Below are 18,270 nucleotides of genomic sequence, written 5' to 3'. Positions count from 1 at the left end.
TTAAAGTCCACCATCACCACCAAGTCCTGTGCTTGGGATGATTTTGTTAGTTGTTTAAAAAAAGCTTCACCCACCTTTTCTTCCTGGTTAGGTGGCCTATAATAGACATCTACCATGACATCACACTTCTTTTTTACCCCTTTTATCCTTACCCAGAAAACTTTTAAGAAGTCTGTCTCCTATTTCCATCTCAACCTCAGCACAAGTGTATACATCTTTGATATACAAGGCAACCCCTCCTCCCTTTTCTCCCTACCCGTCCTTCCTGAGCAAGCTGTACCCTTCTATACCAATAGTTCAGTCATGTGTATTATCCAGACGCCTGGCCTGGGGCTGCCGTGGGCATGCTCAGAGGCAGGAACATAGGCACCTAGGGAACTTTTACTCCAAAAATTTAGGCTCCGAGTGAGCTTAGGTGTCTACAGGGTTTGGTGGCAGCTGAGAAGGAGCTTTGTGAATCCCAGTGGGGCCTGATTCTGGGATTTAGGAGCCTAAAGTGGCAGTTAGGTGCCTAAATCCTATTATGAATCTAGCTCTTTGTGACTCAGTTTCCCCATCTGGAAAATGGAAATGACAATACAAATCTGCCTTTGCAAAGTGCTTTGAGACCATCAGATGACAGGTGCTATAGTGGTGCTAAATATTATGCAAGGACTATTATTAAATAAACCATCTGTCGCTTCCCCACAAGGACTACAGCAACCCTTAAAACTCTATATATCAACCACTTTCCTGCTGGGTACTGGATCAGAGGAAAGACCTGAGAAAAAAGACACTTTCCAGTCCACCCAACACATCCTTGTGGAGCTGCTAACATTCTTCTGGAATATTGACACATTAGAGATGGCTGCTGCAATACAAGGTCATGCAAGGCTGCAGAAGGAAACAGTAGCAAAATAGTTCAAGGAATTGCTCTACCCAGAGCAAGCATTTTAGACTCTCACCCAAACAGCAGCCAGTGCTGCCAACTCACCTTTTTCGTTGGGTTCATATCTCTCAATCAGGGAGAGTGCAGATTCAGGGACAGCATGCTCCTCCTGCTGCTTTTCTCGGAGGAACCTCAGCAGGTTGTCCCTGGACATGATCCCTTCAGCACTGGAGTATTTTTTGAAGATCTCGTCTATCTCCACCCGCTCAGTCAGCATCTTGTAAAATGTCTCTATCTCCTCATCTTCCAAGGTCTCTGTCTTGGATTTGTCACACTGCTGTAAACGTAGAGGGGAGAAGGAGTGAAAACCTTCTTTCCTTATAGCATATTCCAGCCATAATCTGCACCAGCTCTAAACAGTGTAGAACACAAAATAATTGGAAAGTTATTTCCCGCCTAATGAGAAGCCCTTGATTGATGGCTCTTACTGACCTGTCCAGGGTCATTTTCTAGCGCTGCAACATCAACAGTTATTATTATTTATTATTTTTATTACTGTAGCACCTAAAAGCACTAATCATAGAACAGGACCCTATTGCGCTAGGTGCTGTACAAACACAGAGCAAAAAGACAGTCTCTGCCCCAAATAGCTTACAATCTAAGATACAACAGATGGAGATAGACAGACCAGGGAGTACAAGGAAACAGTAAGTGAAACCTGTGTTAAGCAAGTAATGAAGAGACTGATGTACAGCCAATTAAAGTCAATGGAAAGACTTCCATTCACTTTAATGGGTTTGGGATTCGGCACTAAGAGACTAGCAAGCACTGGCAGAAATGCTGGTTGAAGATAGTCCATAAAAACTGCTTTTGGATGGAAAATTTGGGTTTTTCAGCAAAATGAATTCTTTTGTGAAAAGTTCCTGCGTTCTGTGGAAAGTTTTAATTTCTCCTCAGAAAAACAAATGCCCCCACACCCAAATATTTTGATCCAGATATCCTACCTTGGTGCCTCAGGGGCACTGTAGTTCAGTTTCCTTGCGTCCCCAGTCTCCAATATGGGTTGGGCTCCCCAGCTAAACTATGTCTCCCATGATGCATCACAACCAGAGACTCCCATGAGGCCGCCACCTCCCATAAGGGGAGACCAGGATGCATTATGGAAGATGTAGTCCTTCCAGAAGCCTAGCTCATTAAGGAGAATGGGCACATAAGGCACTCAAACTACAGCACCTTTGAGGCACTACAGCAGAATTTCTGAATGGAAACGTTTCAATTTCTGGCTCAAATACTTCAGTTTTTGATGGTTTATTAAAAGTCAAACTTTTCCATGAGAATGAATGAGTTTTCATCAACATTTCCAATGGGGAAAAAGCCATTTTTCCTACTAGCTATAGTTAGCAGCTGACTAGATGTGATATAATGGTTGCCCCCGCAATCTTCACAATGTTGCATCTGCAAGCAGTATTACAGCCGTTTTCCCTATCCTGCCCTAATGTTAATTACTTTGGTAGGATTTTTGTTGGTAAACATTTTAATTAACTAAAGGTCAAACAAAACAAACTGTAATGGAAAACATGGGCATATGTCAAAGTGGTCGCTTAAGACACAGAGTCTCTTATTAGGATTGAGGGATTTTTGGTGCAGGTTTCTCTGTACCTATCTTATCAGTTGATGCCTAGATATTTTGATGACTGGCTCTCTATAAATATCTAATATAGACAGCCAGCTCTTCCATAGCTGAGGATCTGGCCCACTGAGTTCAATTAAGTCTAGATGGTCTTTCAGGTGGGACTCTGAAAACTAAGTCCTGCCCTCTCTGCACAGATCTCAAAATTCCCATAGCACTTGGTTTGCCCCGAGGTACTTGGCCAAAAAAGGTCCCATCCCCCAGCCCTGAGTGCTGTAGACCATGCTGTGTGCCATTTGGTGGTCACCACCCACTGCAGAGGTGGCAACCTTTCAGGGGTTCTGTACGTGCATAGTGTATAACTGGCTCTGGGATCCCTAGGATGGTAGACATGGTATAAATGCAAGATATGGTTATATTCCTGATTCCTAGAAAAAAATGCACATTTTAATTTAACCAACCATCTTATTAGGACGCAAGCCAAGCAGTGCTAATCACACAGAAGACAATCATGATGCCCCTGAGGTTTCCTCTAGCAAGATGATAATGAGGTCTTTGGGGCACTGATATCATTGCTCCCTATGGAAAGTCACTGCTGGAACACTTTGGGAGCCATTGGGCTGCCTAGTTATGAACCAACCTAAACTATCTGGTGGCTCGTTGCATTCCACAAGTCAAAACTATGATCTCACAACTGGCATGCTCAAAGTGACAGAGGTGGCATTTATTCACCTTAATGCTGAGAGAAGCTGAGAAAGTGGCCTATTTACCCGCTCAGTTGTTTCTCCTGACATGCTTAGTCATTTAAAAGGACACCCTCTACATAGGTTTCAACTTAGTTGCTTTTATAGTGTAATATTAAGGTTGTTAAATGGATTTTGCAGGTGCATGTTAACACTATGCTGTATGGTACAGATGGTGTCGTTACAAATTTATAATGTTTTTCATTTTCTTTCTGTATTCAGATGTGTGTATCGAAAAGCACAAAAACAATAACAATTTTAATCCAACAAGATCGTTTTCTACACTCTTGAAGCAATTATTTTGCTTGCTGCTGTCTGTGTCTATACCATCCTGTGATGTCACCTTGGTAAAGCTTGTCACCTCAGCAGTGTCTGATTTGCTTAATTCTTGGAGAAGAAGCACAAAGGCAGACTGGCGATAGTGGGGATTTGGCCAATGACGCTCTTTCCTTTGAGACAGAACTGAGACAATACCCCAGTACAGCTGTATGGAGGCCTGTGCTCTTGTAAGGGCCACCTCTTGGAAGCCTGGCCCTTAGTGGCCATTACACAGACTTCGCTGCCCGTTCCAAAAGAACAGGGGTGTAAGTGCTGCCATCGTGGCCAGATTCCAGTTTGGGTTGCTCTGTGTGTGTGAACATGTTCTCTGAGTTTGACCTGTATGGCGTGGTCCCCTCTGAGATTCACTTTGGGTTTGAATGAGCCCTAAATCACAGAGAGAATCTTGGTCCAAACTGCTGGGTTTTACCTGGCTTTGATGCATCCTGATACCCTGAATCAGACTGAGTTTGCCAGAAAGCGTGGGGAAACTTCGTGATGGAACAGAGCTGAGATCAAGTTTGAAATGAAATGCCCAACCAGGTGAGTTTTATGTGGCTTCTGGTTTCATTGGAGACATTGTACCCAGGTCTACTTAGAACTTATAGCGGGACCACACAGGTATGGGAGGCCACCTTGATGGAAAACAGGACTAATTTAGGAAAACACCCTTATAGCCACAGTCTGATTGATCTATCATCCGTCATTACTGTGCCTGTATGAAGAACAGCTCACTGCTACATGAACCGACACTGCGGTCTCTCACTTCTCCACTGCCAACCCTTCCCCGCCTCTCTCTATTCCCCTGGACCCCCCACAGAGCACAGCCTCTGTAAGAGCAGCTCGTTATCATTACTGTAATTTGCATTTCAGCTGCACCTACAGGCCCCAGGTTAGGTCCCCGGGCTAGGTGCTGTATACCCCACAGAGCTCACAGTCTGAAAGCTGTTCTTCTGGGTGCTCCTTGACTGCAGCTGCTCCAAGAGGAGTCCCCTCAGAGGAGCAGGCCTGTTCGACTGTGTGGAAAAGGAAGGAAGTACATGTTACTGCAGACAGAGCTTGTGTTTATGCAGCTTTATTCTGGGGCTTCTGCAGAAGGAAATCAGTAGAGATATGCTGGCCAACCTCCCCTCGAATCCATGTGGAGCTCCCACACAGAGAGGTCTCCACAGATCTAGGGTTAGGGGAACACAAAGAGCTGGCATGCCTCCCTTCTATGCAATCCCCAGCTAGGACCTGCAGTCTGAGGCTCCCCAGAAGAGCCCTGCAGCGGGACTGGGGTCCCGCAGGACCCGCTGCCATAAGAGTGGGAGCAGGTAAAATGTACTTTGTTGCGGTTGGGATTGGGTGGGCAAAAAAACCTGACTGTGGTCATTTGTGGGACAATACTAAATCTCTCGCCAGTTTGCCATAATAGAAATTCAGCAAGTTTGTTTTTTGTTGTTGTTGTTTTAATAAAGGTTTTAATACTTAACTTTAAGCAAGGGACAGAAAGAGATCTGATGTCTTATAACAGGAGTTAAAATATTTTTTTACATGGTGTAAGCAAGATTTGTTTTATTCTTTTAGTGGTAAAAACTGTGTCTGAATTCCATTTATATATAATATATATTAACCAATCTGTGGTTTTGTGTTTGTTTTGTTTTGTTTTTAGTAGCGTGGGAGAGTCTGTCTCTCTTGCGGGATTTGCGGGATCTAAGGTTTCCGTGGGTGGGAGTGGGATAAAAATGCAAGAGACGATGCAGGAGTGGGTATTGCGGGATGGGCGCAGGATTTAAAAAATAGCCCTAAGCAGGGCTCTACCCCCCAGCCCTCCACTTGCAGAAGCAGAGGGGAGCATGAGAACCACTACTGGGTTTTGACAACTGCGTGTGCTTTTACCATCTAGTAGCACTCTGAAGAGAAAAGAACAGTTCTTTCCAACACTGCCCACTTCAGTGAAGTTAAGTGACAGATGTGATGAGGGCCTACAAATCAATCCAATGGGCTTTATCTCATGCAAGCAGGAAGGCTGGGTTTCAGGAACACTAAAAACTCAACAACTAAGGACTTCTTGTCACCGTCATTACCTTCCCACTGGCTCTGCCAGCAAGTCGAAGCACAAGAAATTAGTAGTGCATATCCCTGAGCGGAATTCGTGTGTCTTGGGTCATTAAAGCACCATAATTGCTCCTTGCCAGTGTGCAGTGTTGCATAACTATTATGATTGTATTCCTTTAATTCACGCTTTCCCCTATCTTGTATAACTTTCCTTGATTTTACAGAAGCCACTTGGCATTTTACTCCACTGTGTTAGGGTAAGTGACTATAGCAGAACTTATTCCAGGGGGGACTTAACTTTTCGGCATGTAGTCATTACACTCTGAAGTCCTGATCCACCAATGCCCAAGGGTACCTGCTCTCTCACTGATCTTATCCATTTATCTTGCATTATCCATATCAGTGACTGATCCTTTTCTCCATCCCCCTCGGTTCTTGGACTCATTTATACCTTTGGGACACGGCAGCTCTCACATTGGGTCCCCAATTCACCATGGATGGAGTTTTCAAAACGCACTCAAGATTGGCCCAGCTCTGCTCCTACTGGAGTCAATGGGAGTTTGACCATTGATTTAACTGGGAGCCCAGTTAGGCCAACAGTGAGCACTTTGAAGATCCTAAGGCACATGCACAATCCTAGGGCTCAGTCAGCATGTTGAGCGTTTGTCTCCAGCTCAGTTGGTGTGAAGGTCAGGGACTGTGACCCCAAGCCAGGCCATTCGCTGCCATGCTAATTGTGAATTCTCCTTACCTGAAAGATCTGCTTGGCATAACTGTCATCCATTTGAATGTTCACTTCTTTCAGGAAGTTCTTGAGCTCTTTAAAGCTCATCTTGTTGTCTTTGTTCTTATCGGCTTTCTGCAAGCAGGAGTGAATCCAGCTGCAAGCTGATGTAAGGAAATCATTCCAGATCGATTCCTTCCCCCATCTATCATCCCTCCCCCCGGGAAAAAAAACTCACCTAGAGATTCTGGGCATGTCTTCAGCTGGTGTAAATCAGCATAGTGCCATCAAGCCAATTTACGCCAGCTGAGGATCTGGCCCTCTGTTTTTAAAGAGAATGTTAAGGGTTGCTTCGGTGGCAGCAGAGCGCTCTGTCACATAAGAGTCCCCGGCCGAGGAGAGCTCTTTCACCCACTGGGAGTGAGAAAAACATTATTTGCCCCATTATTAGCTTCTTGCCCCAGCTGAATCACAAAACATTTTTGCAAGAGAATGAGCATTGCATTCAAGGCCATTAACAGGGGATTGGGGGTGAGGGAAGGAGGGCAAAGAGCTCCCAGAAGGCAAAACTGATGGTTTCCTACATGGATAGGCGGGATTTGATCGAGATCCAGTATATCAACTAGCATTTGACTGGAGCTGGGGAAGACACTAAAGAACCCAGCCTGGATATTGGGAAAAGATTCCCCAGCAGAAACATTACTGTTCATCTTGTGAAAGCTATACGCTGTCTAATGGTTTGAGCATTGGCCTGCTAAACCCAGGGTTGTGAGTTCAATCCTTGAGGGGGACATTTGGGATCTGTGGCAAAAATTGGGGATTGGTCCTGCTCTGAGCAGGGGGTGGGACTAGATGACCTCCTGAGGTCCCTCCCAACCCTGATATTCTAGGATTCTGTGATTCTACTCTAGTATATATTTGAGGATCTGTTCCTATATTTCTTACCATTTTTTTTAAAAGTAGAACTGGTGTTGCTGGTAGGTTCCAACGTTCCCTTGTAAAACACATAAGTTATATATCACTGTATTCTGCACTGCCCTAACATTACAGCTTACGATGTTACTGTACTGTTTCAGCCGATTACAATAAAATATCTGTCATTGATTCCACTGGCATTCCTATGTCTTTTCTGGAAGATCACGTCAGACTGTTAAATATCTTGGCGTTTTTTTTCAAAATAGGAATGGCTATTACTGCAGCAGAGCACCCTCTTTCTTTCTGCTCGTTTAATCATCAAATGAATGAGGTCTTCAGGGAAAGCATTCTACTTTTAAACTAGGAAAATCATCAAACTAAGATCAGGTCATCAAATCTCTATGGACGTAGTCCTCACTGCCATAAGCGGGTCTAGGGCAGAAGGCACTGTTTCAAAAATCATTCCAAAAAGACTAAAAAATGCCCATTCTGGGAGATGAGGGCGTGAGCTAGAATATATATAACTGACCCTAAGGGACAATACACAATATTTTAACTGAACCCATCATATTTTCCCTGAGAAAAAAGATGTTTACAGATACCATTAGCATCCGCAGTGGTAACCCTTAATATGTGAATATTTACCTACAATTGCCACATGTGTATCTAAAGCAGTGGTTCTCAACTCCTTTAGCATTATAGCACTAGTCTCTAAGGTGCCACAAGGACTCCTCGGTTTTTTTTGCTGATACAGACTAACACGGCAGAAACCTGTCACCATAAAAGGCACTGAATTTAGCCGTATGAAGTGGAAATCCATCAACTTCATGAAAAAACTTGTGCAGATACAGACAGACATCTTCTTCCTTTCCCAATGCAAACAGATGGACATAATACCAAAAGGACTGAAGGTAAAAAATCCATTACAATCAACATACCATACAGATTATAATGAGAGATTATGCCACACACATGCAAAGAAACCGCAGAACCACCTGATCAACATCCTATACAGCAAACAAGAGAAGATTAAGAATGAACTCTCAAAACTGGAAACTCTCTTAAAAAACCAACCATTCACACAAACGCTCTCGTGGCTGGACTTTACAAAAACTAGACAAGCCATTTACAACACACACTTTGCATCTCTACAGAGGAAGAAGGACACTAAACTATTTAAACTCCTAAATGCCACAAGGGACCACAACAGTGCTTCCCTTAACTCACCTAACAATATTGTTAATCTATCCAGCTATACTCTTAGCCCAGCAGAAAAGTCTGTCCTATCTCGGGGTCTCTCCTTCTGCCCCTCCACCCCCATAAACATGATACAGTTCTGCGGTGACCTAGAATCCTACTTTCGACATCTCCGACTCAAGGAATATTTCCAACACACCACTGAAAAGCACACTAACACACAGGAAGCTTCCTACCAACACTACAAAAAGAAGGATTCTGCGTGGATTCCTCCTGAAGATCGAAACAACAGACTGGACTTCTACATAGAGTGCTTCCATCGATGTGCACGAGCTGAAATTGTGGAAAGCAGCATCACTTGCCCCATAACCTCAGCCGTGCAGAACACAATGCCATCCACAGCCTCAGAAACAACTCTGACATCACAATCAAAAAGGCTGACAAAGGAGATCCTGTCGTCATCATGAATAGGTCAGAATATGAACAAGAGGCTGCTAGGCAGCTCTCCAACACCACTTTCTACAAGCCATCACCCTCCGATCCCACTGAGGGTTACCAAAAGAAACTACAGCATTTGCTCAAGAAACTCCTTGAAAAAGCACAAGAACAAATCCGCACAGACACACCCCTGGAACCCCGACATGGGGCATTCTATCTGCTACCCAAGATCCATAAACCTGGAAATCCTGGACGCCCCATCATCTCAGGCATTGGCACCCTGACAGCAGGATTGTCTGGCTATGTAGACTCCCTCCTCAGGCCCTACACTACCAGCACTCCCAGCTATCTTCGAGACACCACTGACTTCCTGAGGAAACTACAATCCTTTGATGATCTTCCCAGGGCCGCCCGGGGGGGGGAGGGAGTGGGGCAATTTGCCCCAGGCCCAGGGCCCCACAGGGGCCCCCACGAGAGTTTTTGGCAGCACTTCGGCAGCGGGGGGGCCTTCAGTGCCGCCGAACACACCACATCCGAAGACCCGGAGCGGAAGGACCCCTGCTGCTGAAGACCCCAGGCCCCCTGAATCCCCTGGGCAGCCCTGGATCTTCCAGAAAACACCATCCTAGCCACTGTGGATGTAGAAGCCTTCTACACCAACATTCCACACAAAGACGGACTACAAGCCGTCAGGAACAATATCCCCGATAATGTCACAGCAAACCTGGTGGCTGAACTTTGTGACTTTGTCCTCACCCATAACTATTTCACATTTGGGGACAATTTATACCTTCAAGTCAGTGGGACTGCTATGGGTACCCGCATGGCCCCTCAATATGCCAGGGACAATGCCAGAGTAAGTAGCGTGAATGGCTCTCACCCACTCTCCTGGGAAGCACCGAGTCTGAACAGGTCAGTGAGACTGAGGGTATATCTCTATGCTACAAAGGCACGGCTGTAGCACTGCAGCTATGCCACTGTAGTGCTGTACTGTGGACACTTGCTACGTCGACAGGAGGGGTTTTTCTATCACTGCAGTAAACCTACGCCCTCAAGAGGCAGTAGCTAGGTTGACAGAAGAATTCTTCCATCTGCGTCTAAAACGGGGATTAGGTTGACCCAACTACATCACACACGGCACGACATTTTTCACAGCTCTGAGTGATGTAGCTAGGTAGACCTAAGTTTTAGGTGTCGACCTGGCCTGAGAGACTCAGACAAGGAGTCAACCATGTGATGCCATATGGAATATGGGTGACCATTTATAATATTATGGATACCAATATTACAAAATTGCAATGAGTCATATGCCAAAATATGCCATGTAAGGTATCAGTGGAAAAGTTATGATTTGCTAAATATGATAAGCATATTTATTATGTGTATCGTCTTTGTATCGTGAGTTATAAATCATAGAAACATAGAAGAGACCACTGGAGGTCATCTAGTCCAAGCCCCTGCTCAAAGCAGGACTAACCCCAACTAAATGTGTGCACTATATCTGCATCTCAAGCCTGTGCTGGGTTTCTGGGTTTCAGCACTATCCAGCCTGCTTACTGGCCCATCAAGGGCAATCAGTTGTACAAAGAACCCATTAAGAGAAGCCAGAGGCTACGCCTACGAGTCAGTTGGACATGTAGAGACATGCCTTGTGGCCAGCGGACTCCAAGTGCTTTTCCATGCCCATGTGCTGTGAGCTTGTGTTTGGGACAGAGGATGTACACGCCACATACCAAAGGATATAAAAAGGCAGCTACATCATCTCCATTTTGTCTTCAATCCTGCTTCCCACCTCAGAAGTAACTTCTCTACAAACTGAAGCTTTGAACAAAGGACTGACAGAACCATCCAAGCATTGGATGTGTTCCAAAGGGACTTTACAAGCCAGCAAACTCACCAGTGTTGCTAAGAACCTGATATATGGACTCTGAAGTCACATGTATGTATCTTATTGCTTTGACCATTTAACAGCTCTCTTTTCATTCTTTTCTTTGCTTTTATAATAAACCCTTAGTTTTAGATACTAAAGGATTGGCTGGCAGTGTGGTATTTTGGGTAAGATCCAAACTAGTATTGATCTGGTAATGTGGCTGGCCCTTTGGGGATCAGAAGAACATTTTGTACAGTGAATAGAGTTTTAAATAACTTCTCACTTTACTAGACCTAGGTGCTGATTGGGAGCCAGAGACTGGAATGCAATAAAGAGAGCTGTGTGATTTCTTCTGATAACCAGTGTGGGGGATCAGGAGCACAGTTGGTGACTGGTTGGTGAACTACAGTGTTAACCACCAGTTTTGGGAGAATCTGCTCTCTTTTTTGCAGCCTGCCCACACCTTGGCATTTTCAGTGTGGGCTACCCTACACACCTTGGGTCACAACCCAGACCTACAGGAGGATCTGGGAATGCAAGAGATTATGAATTACTTTTGTTCTCCTCCTGGAACAAATCCTGTCTAATTTAGATGCTAGCGCAGCATAAGGTTAAATGAAAGGAACTACGTCTGTTATTTTTTACTTTCAAATCCCTTTTTTCTAAAATGCTTAGTTCCAACTGCTAAATAAAAATACTGTCTTTTTCAGAAGGCCATTGCTCACTATATCACTGATCACATATTTCTGAAGGGAGGAAATGCAAGTACCCGAAACCCAGTCAGACCCGCAGGGCAATAAGCGATTGGTATACACAGGGCAGTGTACCTGTGATGGGGTGTTCACCCCACACAGGATTGGAAGGGGTTACGGTCTATTAACTGTAAGGCTGCACCTGGAATGAGAGCCAGGGAGCAGGGTATTGATAGGAAGCAGGTTCAGCTGTGCAGGTACAGGCAGGGACTACAAAGACAGGAAACTGGACTGGGAAAGAGCAGTCACTCCCTGGGAAGAGGGAGGAGGGTTTGGAGCTAGTACTCCTAGAGAAAGGGGGGGAACCAGGAGTGGTAGGAAGCCATCCAGGGAAGGAGCAGTGAGGGCTGGGAGGGTAATGCACAGAACTGCTAGGCTGAGGGTCCCTGGACTGGAACCTGGAGTAGAGGGTGGGCCTGGCTTCCCCTACCAGCCACTGAAGGAGTGGCACCTGAGGCAGTGAATGGGAAGACTACCTAGGACTGCTGAAGGAAAGACTTTTATATATCCCAGAAGGGGGGACACTGAGTGACCTAGCTGAAGAGGACACTGGGATGAGAGAGAGAGACGGTGTGACAGCATGCGACCATGGGAAGGTGCACCCCATCACAGTACCTGAGTCCCCGCCCAAAAGTAGAAGATTCACAAAATTCCACCGTGAGAGAGGTGAGGACAAGAGGCCAAACACTCAGAGAGACCAGAAAGAGGGCAGAGACACAGCTAGCTATCTAACCACAATGGTCACACAACCATTTAACAGTAGAGCCTCAAACACAACTGAAGATTTCCTGGGCATCATCCTACCTCTGACATATCCCTCATTTCAGTCCCAAGGTTAACTAATGTCCCCTCACTTCTGTTGTTAAAAACTATTTACATCAGAAATAAAGAATCGAGGATCAGAGAGATCATATAGAAACCATCACTCATGCTAACGGGATGAATCCTACAACATTAGAAGTGTCCTGCACGGCTAATGGTTTGTGCTCCTCATTTTGGATCTTTGTCGCACACTGCATCCTAGGTTGGGCCTTAGCAGGTTGAGAATAGGCTGCTCGAGTGGTTGGGGCACTAGCCTGTGACTTGAGAGACCTGGATTTGATTTCCTGCTCTGCCACATACTTCTGTGTGACCTTGGGCAGATCACTTAGCCATTCTGGGCCTCAATTCCCCATCTGTGAAATGGGGCGTATTGCATTGCCCTAACCTCACAGTAATGTTGTGAGGATACATATGATAAAGAATGAAGTGCTCAAACACAATGGTAATGGGGACCATTTAAGTATCTACGATTGATGGAAAGCTATGGCTTTCATTCCTGTCTGAACAGGGAGACAATATTGTCTCACTGCTGTTTTAAAGAATCTGCTGGCTCCTGAAGCTACCATCTTCCACTAGAAACTAAGGAAAAATGACTGAAGAATAATTCTAAGGCATCTAGTGAGTTTGTTCAAATTAGAAATTCAGGGGATGTGATTTCAAAGCAGAAAAAAAAACAAACCCAAAAGCAAAGCTGCTGCATTTCTCACAGCTTAGATTGAAAGTTCCTATGAATTCTATGGACCAAAGTCATCCCTGGCAAAACTGTGCCCAACACTGTGTGTGAAATCATTGAAGCTATGCCTGCTTGCTCTAGAGCTGAACTGGACTGTTAGTTGGGCACTACCGTATATACAGAAGCATCAAAAAACATCTGTCAAATGCCTGACTTTATTCCATGTTCATTTCTTTAAACTAGGGTGGCAAGCACAGGAAAATGTACTGCAGAGAACAACCCTGCCCTGCTAGGGAGAAGAATGGACCAAGAGCCCCCAACACTTCTTTCCTATCTATCTGTATTCATATATGATGCACATTTCTTTTCAAGAAACTTTCACATCAAACCACACTTCCAGGCACATCCACTGAAGAAAGACTAAGTTTAAACTCCAGGCTTTAATTAAACATCAGCAAACCTAAAATGAGAATCTTGCTGTTCTGTAATTCCAGGTTGGGTTAGACTGATAGTAACTGTTCCAGACTGGACGCCAACAGGCACCATAATTAGTCTTCCAGAAATACTGTTTGCCTCCCCACCCCATTTAACTTGGATTCTGACTAGGAGTTAAAGAGAGAGAGAGGCATGTTTCCACTTTGGAAATTACAGCCTTTGCCCCAAACAAATGTTATTGTTATTTAGATACAATCATCTCTACTCTTTGATGGAAATTGTTCAGTGGTTTAAATTGGACATGCTCCAGAGGTGGCTTTTTGTAGCCGAGACACCCACAGAGGTGGTGGTGGAGGGGTGCAGTCATCACAAATGTTAACTAGAATGAAAACAGTCAGGCAAATATTATTTCTGGCATGGCCATGGGTTTCTCCAGAAAGGAGGGCTCTAGAAGGCAATAACCTTCATGACCCCTAGTGAAGGCCCCACCCCACCCCACCCATGAGTACCAACAAGGCATAGAGGAGCCAGTGTAGCAAGATGGTGGCCGCCGAAGTGAAACCTAGCAGCGAGATGGTGGTTTGGCTGCAGGTGGGAGCATGAGGCACAGTGCAAGAGGAGGGGCTGAACTGAGCTAAATTTGGGGGTCAGCCCAAGCGGTGAGGAAAGTCTCAAATGAAGTAGCAAACCAGTAAAGTGCCTGAAACCACTATGGCTTATTGATAAAAGCAGCCAAGTCAGCAGGCTGTAAATTGGCCATTCAGCACTCTCACTTTGACCAAGGCACGAGCTGAGGTGGGGGGGGGGAGTTTTGGGAGCCACAGAGAGGGCAGCTTGACCCCGCGTCCTTCCTGATAAGCATTGTGTTGAAGTTGCTGATACATGCATCTTAGAAGAGCAGGATGTGCCCCAGGAATGTCTATTGAGGCCTCAAGGCTGCAAACTCTGGAAAAACCCACACCTGGTTAATCGATAATCAGAAAGAACCTCTCGCTTGACCATTGAAACTGCTTACTTAACAAGTTTGCTTTAAGGGACATGTCATTCTATTACTAATGTATAAATAAGGGGGAAAAGTTTGAGGTAGTTGGACTCCTCAGGACTGGACTCTCCCTCTGGGTGCATCTTGTGTTCCCCAGCGGCGCTGCCGCTGTGCCACTCGAGAGCCACACTCAGCTTTGATAATTATCAAGGGTTGGGGGTGTTTTACTAACCTGTTACAGACGTGTGTATAAGTGCTCGAGACTAAGCATGCCCTGATCACTAGCTGGGCTCAGGAAGAAATTCTGGTGATCCCGTATTACATGATACAGTACAGTAAATTCCCTCTCCCTATGCTATGATATTCTACAATATTGCAGTTAGGTGCAGCTTGGGGTTTCCATCTGCCTCTGAAACATCTGGCCTTGGTTGCTGTTGAAGACAGGAAATTTTGTCTGGTCCACTATGGCAATTCCTATAGGTATGTTCCTAATGAAAGCCAAAGGGAGGTAAAGTAGGAGGGGATGGAAAGTCACCGTAAACCAGCGAAGGCATGGGAGAGGAATACATGGTATTAAAAGCTGGAGGAATTTGTACTTAATAGATCCCTATCTACTGTGAAGGTCACAAGAAAATGAATGACCTTAGCAGGATAGGAGTCAGGGAGGTCCCTCATTATCAAGGGCTAACTGGATTAGGGAAGTGCCAGTGGCAAGCACTAAACCCCTAATTAGGCTCAGCAAACACCTCAGCGCCAGAGACAGGCAGATTCAGAGCAATGTCAGAAGAAAGCCAGGCAGGGGTGCTGCACTGTGACGAGAAGACCAGAACTTTACTTACAGGAAAAATAGTCCCCAGACTGTGAGCACTGGGACAGACTAGCTAACATCCAGGTACAGAGTCCTCCAGCTGAAGATGCTGGGGCCAGCAGCAGAACCTCTGGTATATCCAGAGGTTATGAAGTAGTAGAAAGACCTAGTGAAGGTCCCCCACCCATGAGTGACAACAAGGCACAGAGGAGCTAATGTAGCAAGGTGGTAGCGACAGAGGAGGAAGTACTGACCCAGCCGTGGGTTGGGTCCAGATGGGAGCCCAAGGCACAGTGCGAGAGGAGAGGCTGAACTTAAATAAGGAGGGAGCTAAATTTGAGCTTTGTTGACCCAAAGAGTGAGGCTCCTCCCAAGAGGATGAGCTACATCATTCACTCAACTGGCACTCTGGCAACAATTCTGCATTGTTTGGTCAGTGCTGGTCAAGCCAGTAACTTCAGCCAGACATGCCTGCATAGATCTGAGGGCAGAATCTGGGCCGAAGTGTTGAAAAAACACACAATCTCCTAGAGGCTTTAAGGACCTTGGAGCTGGTGGTAAGCAAAAGCTATTTGGTTGCATCTCACCCTCTTGAAGTATCACGCTTTTCAGCCACAACCGCAGACTGCTATCAGACAAGGGCACGGGATCCCTCGTGATCTGCAAGTCACTAGCTTGCATGCACTGGTCTGCAGCAATAGATGCAAAAATGAGAGAGATGAATGGCAAACTTCCCTGTTCCTGATGACTGTTTTGCCACTCCAAGAATATTTAAGCCTCTCCCTTCTAGAGTAAAATTTTCCAACCAACTCTCACTAGTGGCAGAAAACGACAATAAAACCTCTGTCTGCCACTGTTTTGCCACCAGATAAGAAGTGCTGGCTCCTTTTTATCTCTCCAGAGCTGGTGTTTGTTTCTGAATGGCAACCAGAGTCTGCGCTTGCCACACAATAACAGTGGAACTAGGACGCCGAGTCACCCACAGTTTAAATGCAGTAAGGGTTCGTGGGAAATTCTGTGTCTTACCAAAAGCTTCTGTCATGAGCTTCCGGGGATGCCCTGTCTTCAGTTAAAAGACAATGCTGGTTCCAGTGAGAAATACAGCTTCCATAGACTTAACACCCCAGGTGCTAGTCAAAGCACAACCTAGGGGAGGGAGGGATGTGGCAGGCTGACTAATGCCTAATTCAACTTGACCGTCCTGCTGGTGGTACCGAGGGACCTCTGTGGGGAGAAAAACCTGTCCCCCTCTCCCTGACAGAGTGTTAGACCACAGCATGCATAAGTGTGTGGAATAACGTATAAAAAGACAAGGGATGGTGCGATATCTGTAAAGTCCATCCAGGTTAGTACGCTTGGCACTCACAAGACAACCAGTAGGTCAGCGCCTCTCAAGAATCCCAGTGCCGATTCAGGCAGGTTGCTTTAACAGCAGGGAGACCCACAGAGCATCCAAAAGGCCAAATGTGGTTCAAATAGTTTAAAAAATGCAGCCCAACAGCGAAGCCTATGGATGCGCAAGGATCTACAGCCCAGTGCATGAAATCCTGGCTCCATTGAAGCCAGGGGGAAAACTCCCATTGACTTCAGCTGGGCCAGGATTTCAGCCAATGACTCACTGGCTTTGCTTCTCTGTTGCATTCCTTTCCCCCTCTCCTTGTCTGTAGTGTGTCGACATAGCGAGCAAGCTCTTCAGGGAGAGGTATTCCTCCCATGCTGGCGTAAATGAGGAGTAATTCCATTAAAGTCAGTGGAACTACACTGATGTAAAATTGGTGCACAAGAGAGGGAAATGCATTACCTTTCTATAAAACATCATAAACACGACAAGCCTTTCATTAATTGCCAAGAAATTCCCAACCTGGAGATCATGGTGAATGAAACAAATCCCTGAAGAATCTAGGAACTAATGGATTTTTTATCTTAAGTCCTCAGTGAGACAATTCTTTGTTGAAAGGACATCAGTGTAAATCAGGAGAAAGTCCATGGAGTCATAGAGATGTAAAGTCAGTGTCAGAGGAGACACAGTGCCCTGTTCATAGTGCAGTTTTACAACCCCGCACACACATACAAATACCCCAACTGAGAAAGACAAGTGCATCTTTGTTGTGGTTAGATAATTGATCACTTTTAAAATGCAAAGGATACTGTTGGAGTTTCTGCCTCTGGCTCATGGAATTGCTCTTGGCTATGATTTTCCTCAGGCCTGCAATCCAGTGGCTGGCATCATCTTCAGAACTGGCAATGAGATCCAGGTTTTTCCGCTGGTCTTTAAAGATGATGGAAAAACAGCGATGCTCAGGGACATCTTTGGCATACTTTTCCATCCCCTCTGTCTGGTGACCGGGCCTCACATCCCGAATATCTTCAATGGAGACTGTGGAAACAAAGGCTCCTGCTATCAATGGGGGGGTTAGCCAGTCTTATCTTTGCTCTGAGGCGGATATTAACAAGTAACTCTTTATTTTTCTTTTCCAATAACTGCTCCCTGCAAGGCCCGAAGGACTTTTCCCCCCACCTCTCGCAAACAGAATGATCAAAAGGAGGAAGCAGCAGTATCAAGAGAGGAGGAAGCTCTCCTTTGTTCTTCACTTTTATCACCATTTTAACAAATAAACAGGACTCATACTGGAAGTAGCAACGTGAGACTAGCAATGTCTACTGTATAGAGCCCCGGACTGACTGTCAGGAGGCCTGGGGTCTAATATGACTCTGCTATTGACTTGATGTGGGATCTTGTCATTAAGGCCAAGATTTTTCAAACAAAACTAATTATTTTGGGTGCACAGCTTGAAATACATTTACAGGGGCTAATTTTCAGAGAGAAGGCGCTCATCACATTCTGAAGATTACTCTTTAGCTGTCTCAAATGGTGCCCAGAAACAAACATGCAAAATCACTAATATGGCCTTTGATACCCCATCTGTCAAATGCTTTGAGGGCTTCAGCTATTTGGAACAGCTAGACTATTCTGATGTGTACATAGAGTTAGGTGCAGTATATTTAACAAATGTTGGGCAAGTGTTACCTCAGTGTATAACAATATCTCAGCCTG

General features: G+C 45.3%; 1 protein-coding gene across 3 annotated transcripts in view; it reads right to left on the bottom strand.

Annotated features, from left to right (window-relative positions):
* PLCD1 (phospholipase C delta 1) overlaps positions 1-18,270 on the bottom strand; it is a 92,267-nt gene that overhangs the window by 32,188 nt on the left and 41,809 nt on the right. For all 3 annotated transcript variants that reach the window (XM_073334724.1, XM_073334723.1, XM_073334725.1), the window contains exons 3-5: positions 17,364-17,592; positions 6,351-6,480; positions 974-1,205 (exon numbers count right to left, since the gene is read on the bottom strand). In XM_073334724.1, the coding sequence (XP_073190825.1) occupies positions 974-1,205; positions 6,351-6,480; positions 17,364-17,592 (591 nt within the window). The remainder of the gene's footprint in view (positions 1-973; positions 1,206-6,350; positions 6,481-17,363; positions 17,593-18,270) is intronic.

The sequence above is a fragment of the Lepidochelys kempii genome, chromosome 2, assembly GCF_965140265.1.
Source record: "Lepidochelys kempii isolate rLepKem1 chromosome 2, rLepKem1.hap2, whole genome shotgun sequence".
Lineage (NCBI taxonomy): Eukaryota > Metazoa > Chordata > Testudines > Cheloniidae > Lepidochelys > Lepidochelys kempii.
The sequence above is the reverse complement of the archived record's forward strand: the minus strand, read 5'-3'. Positions and strand labels throughout refer to the sequence as shown.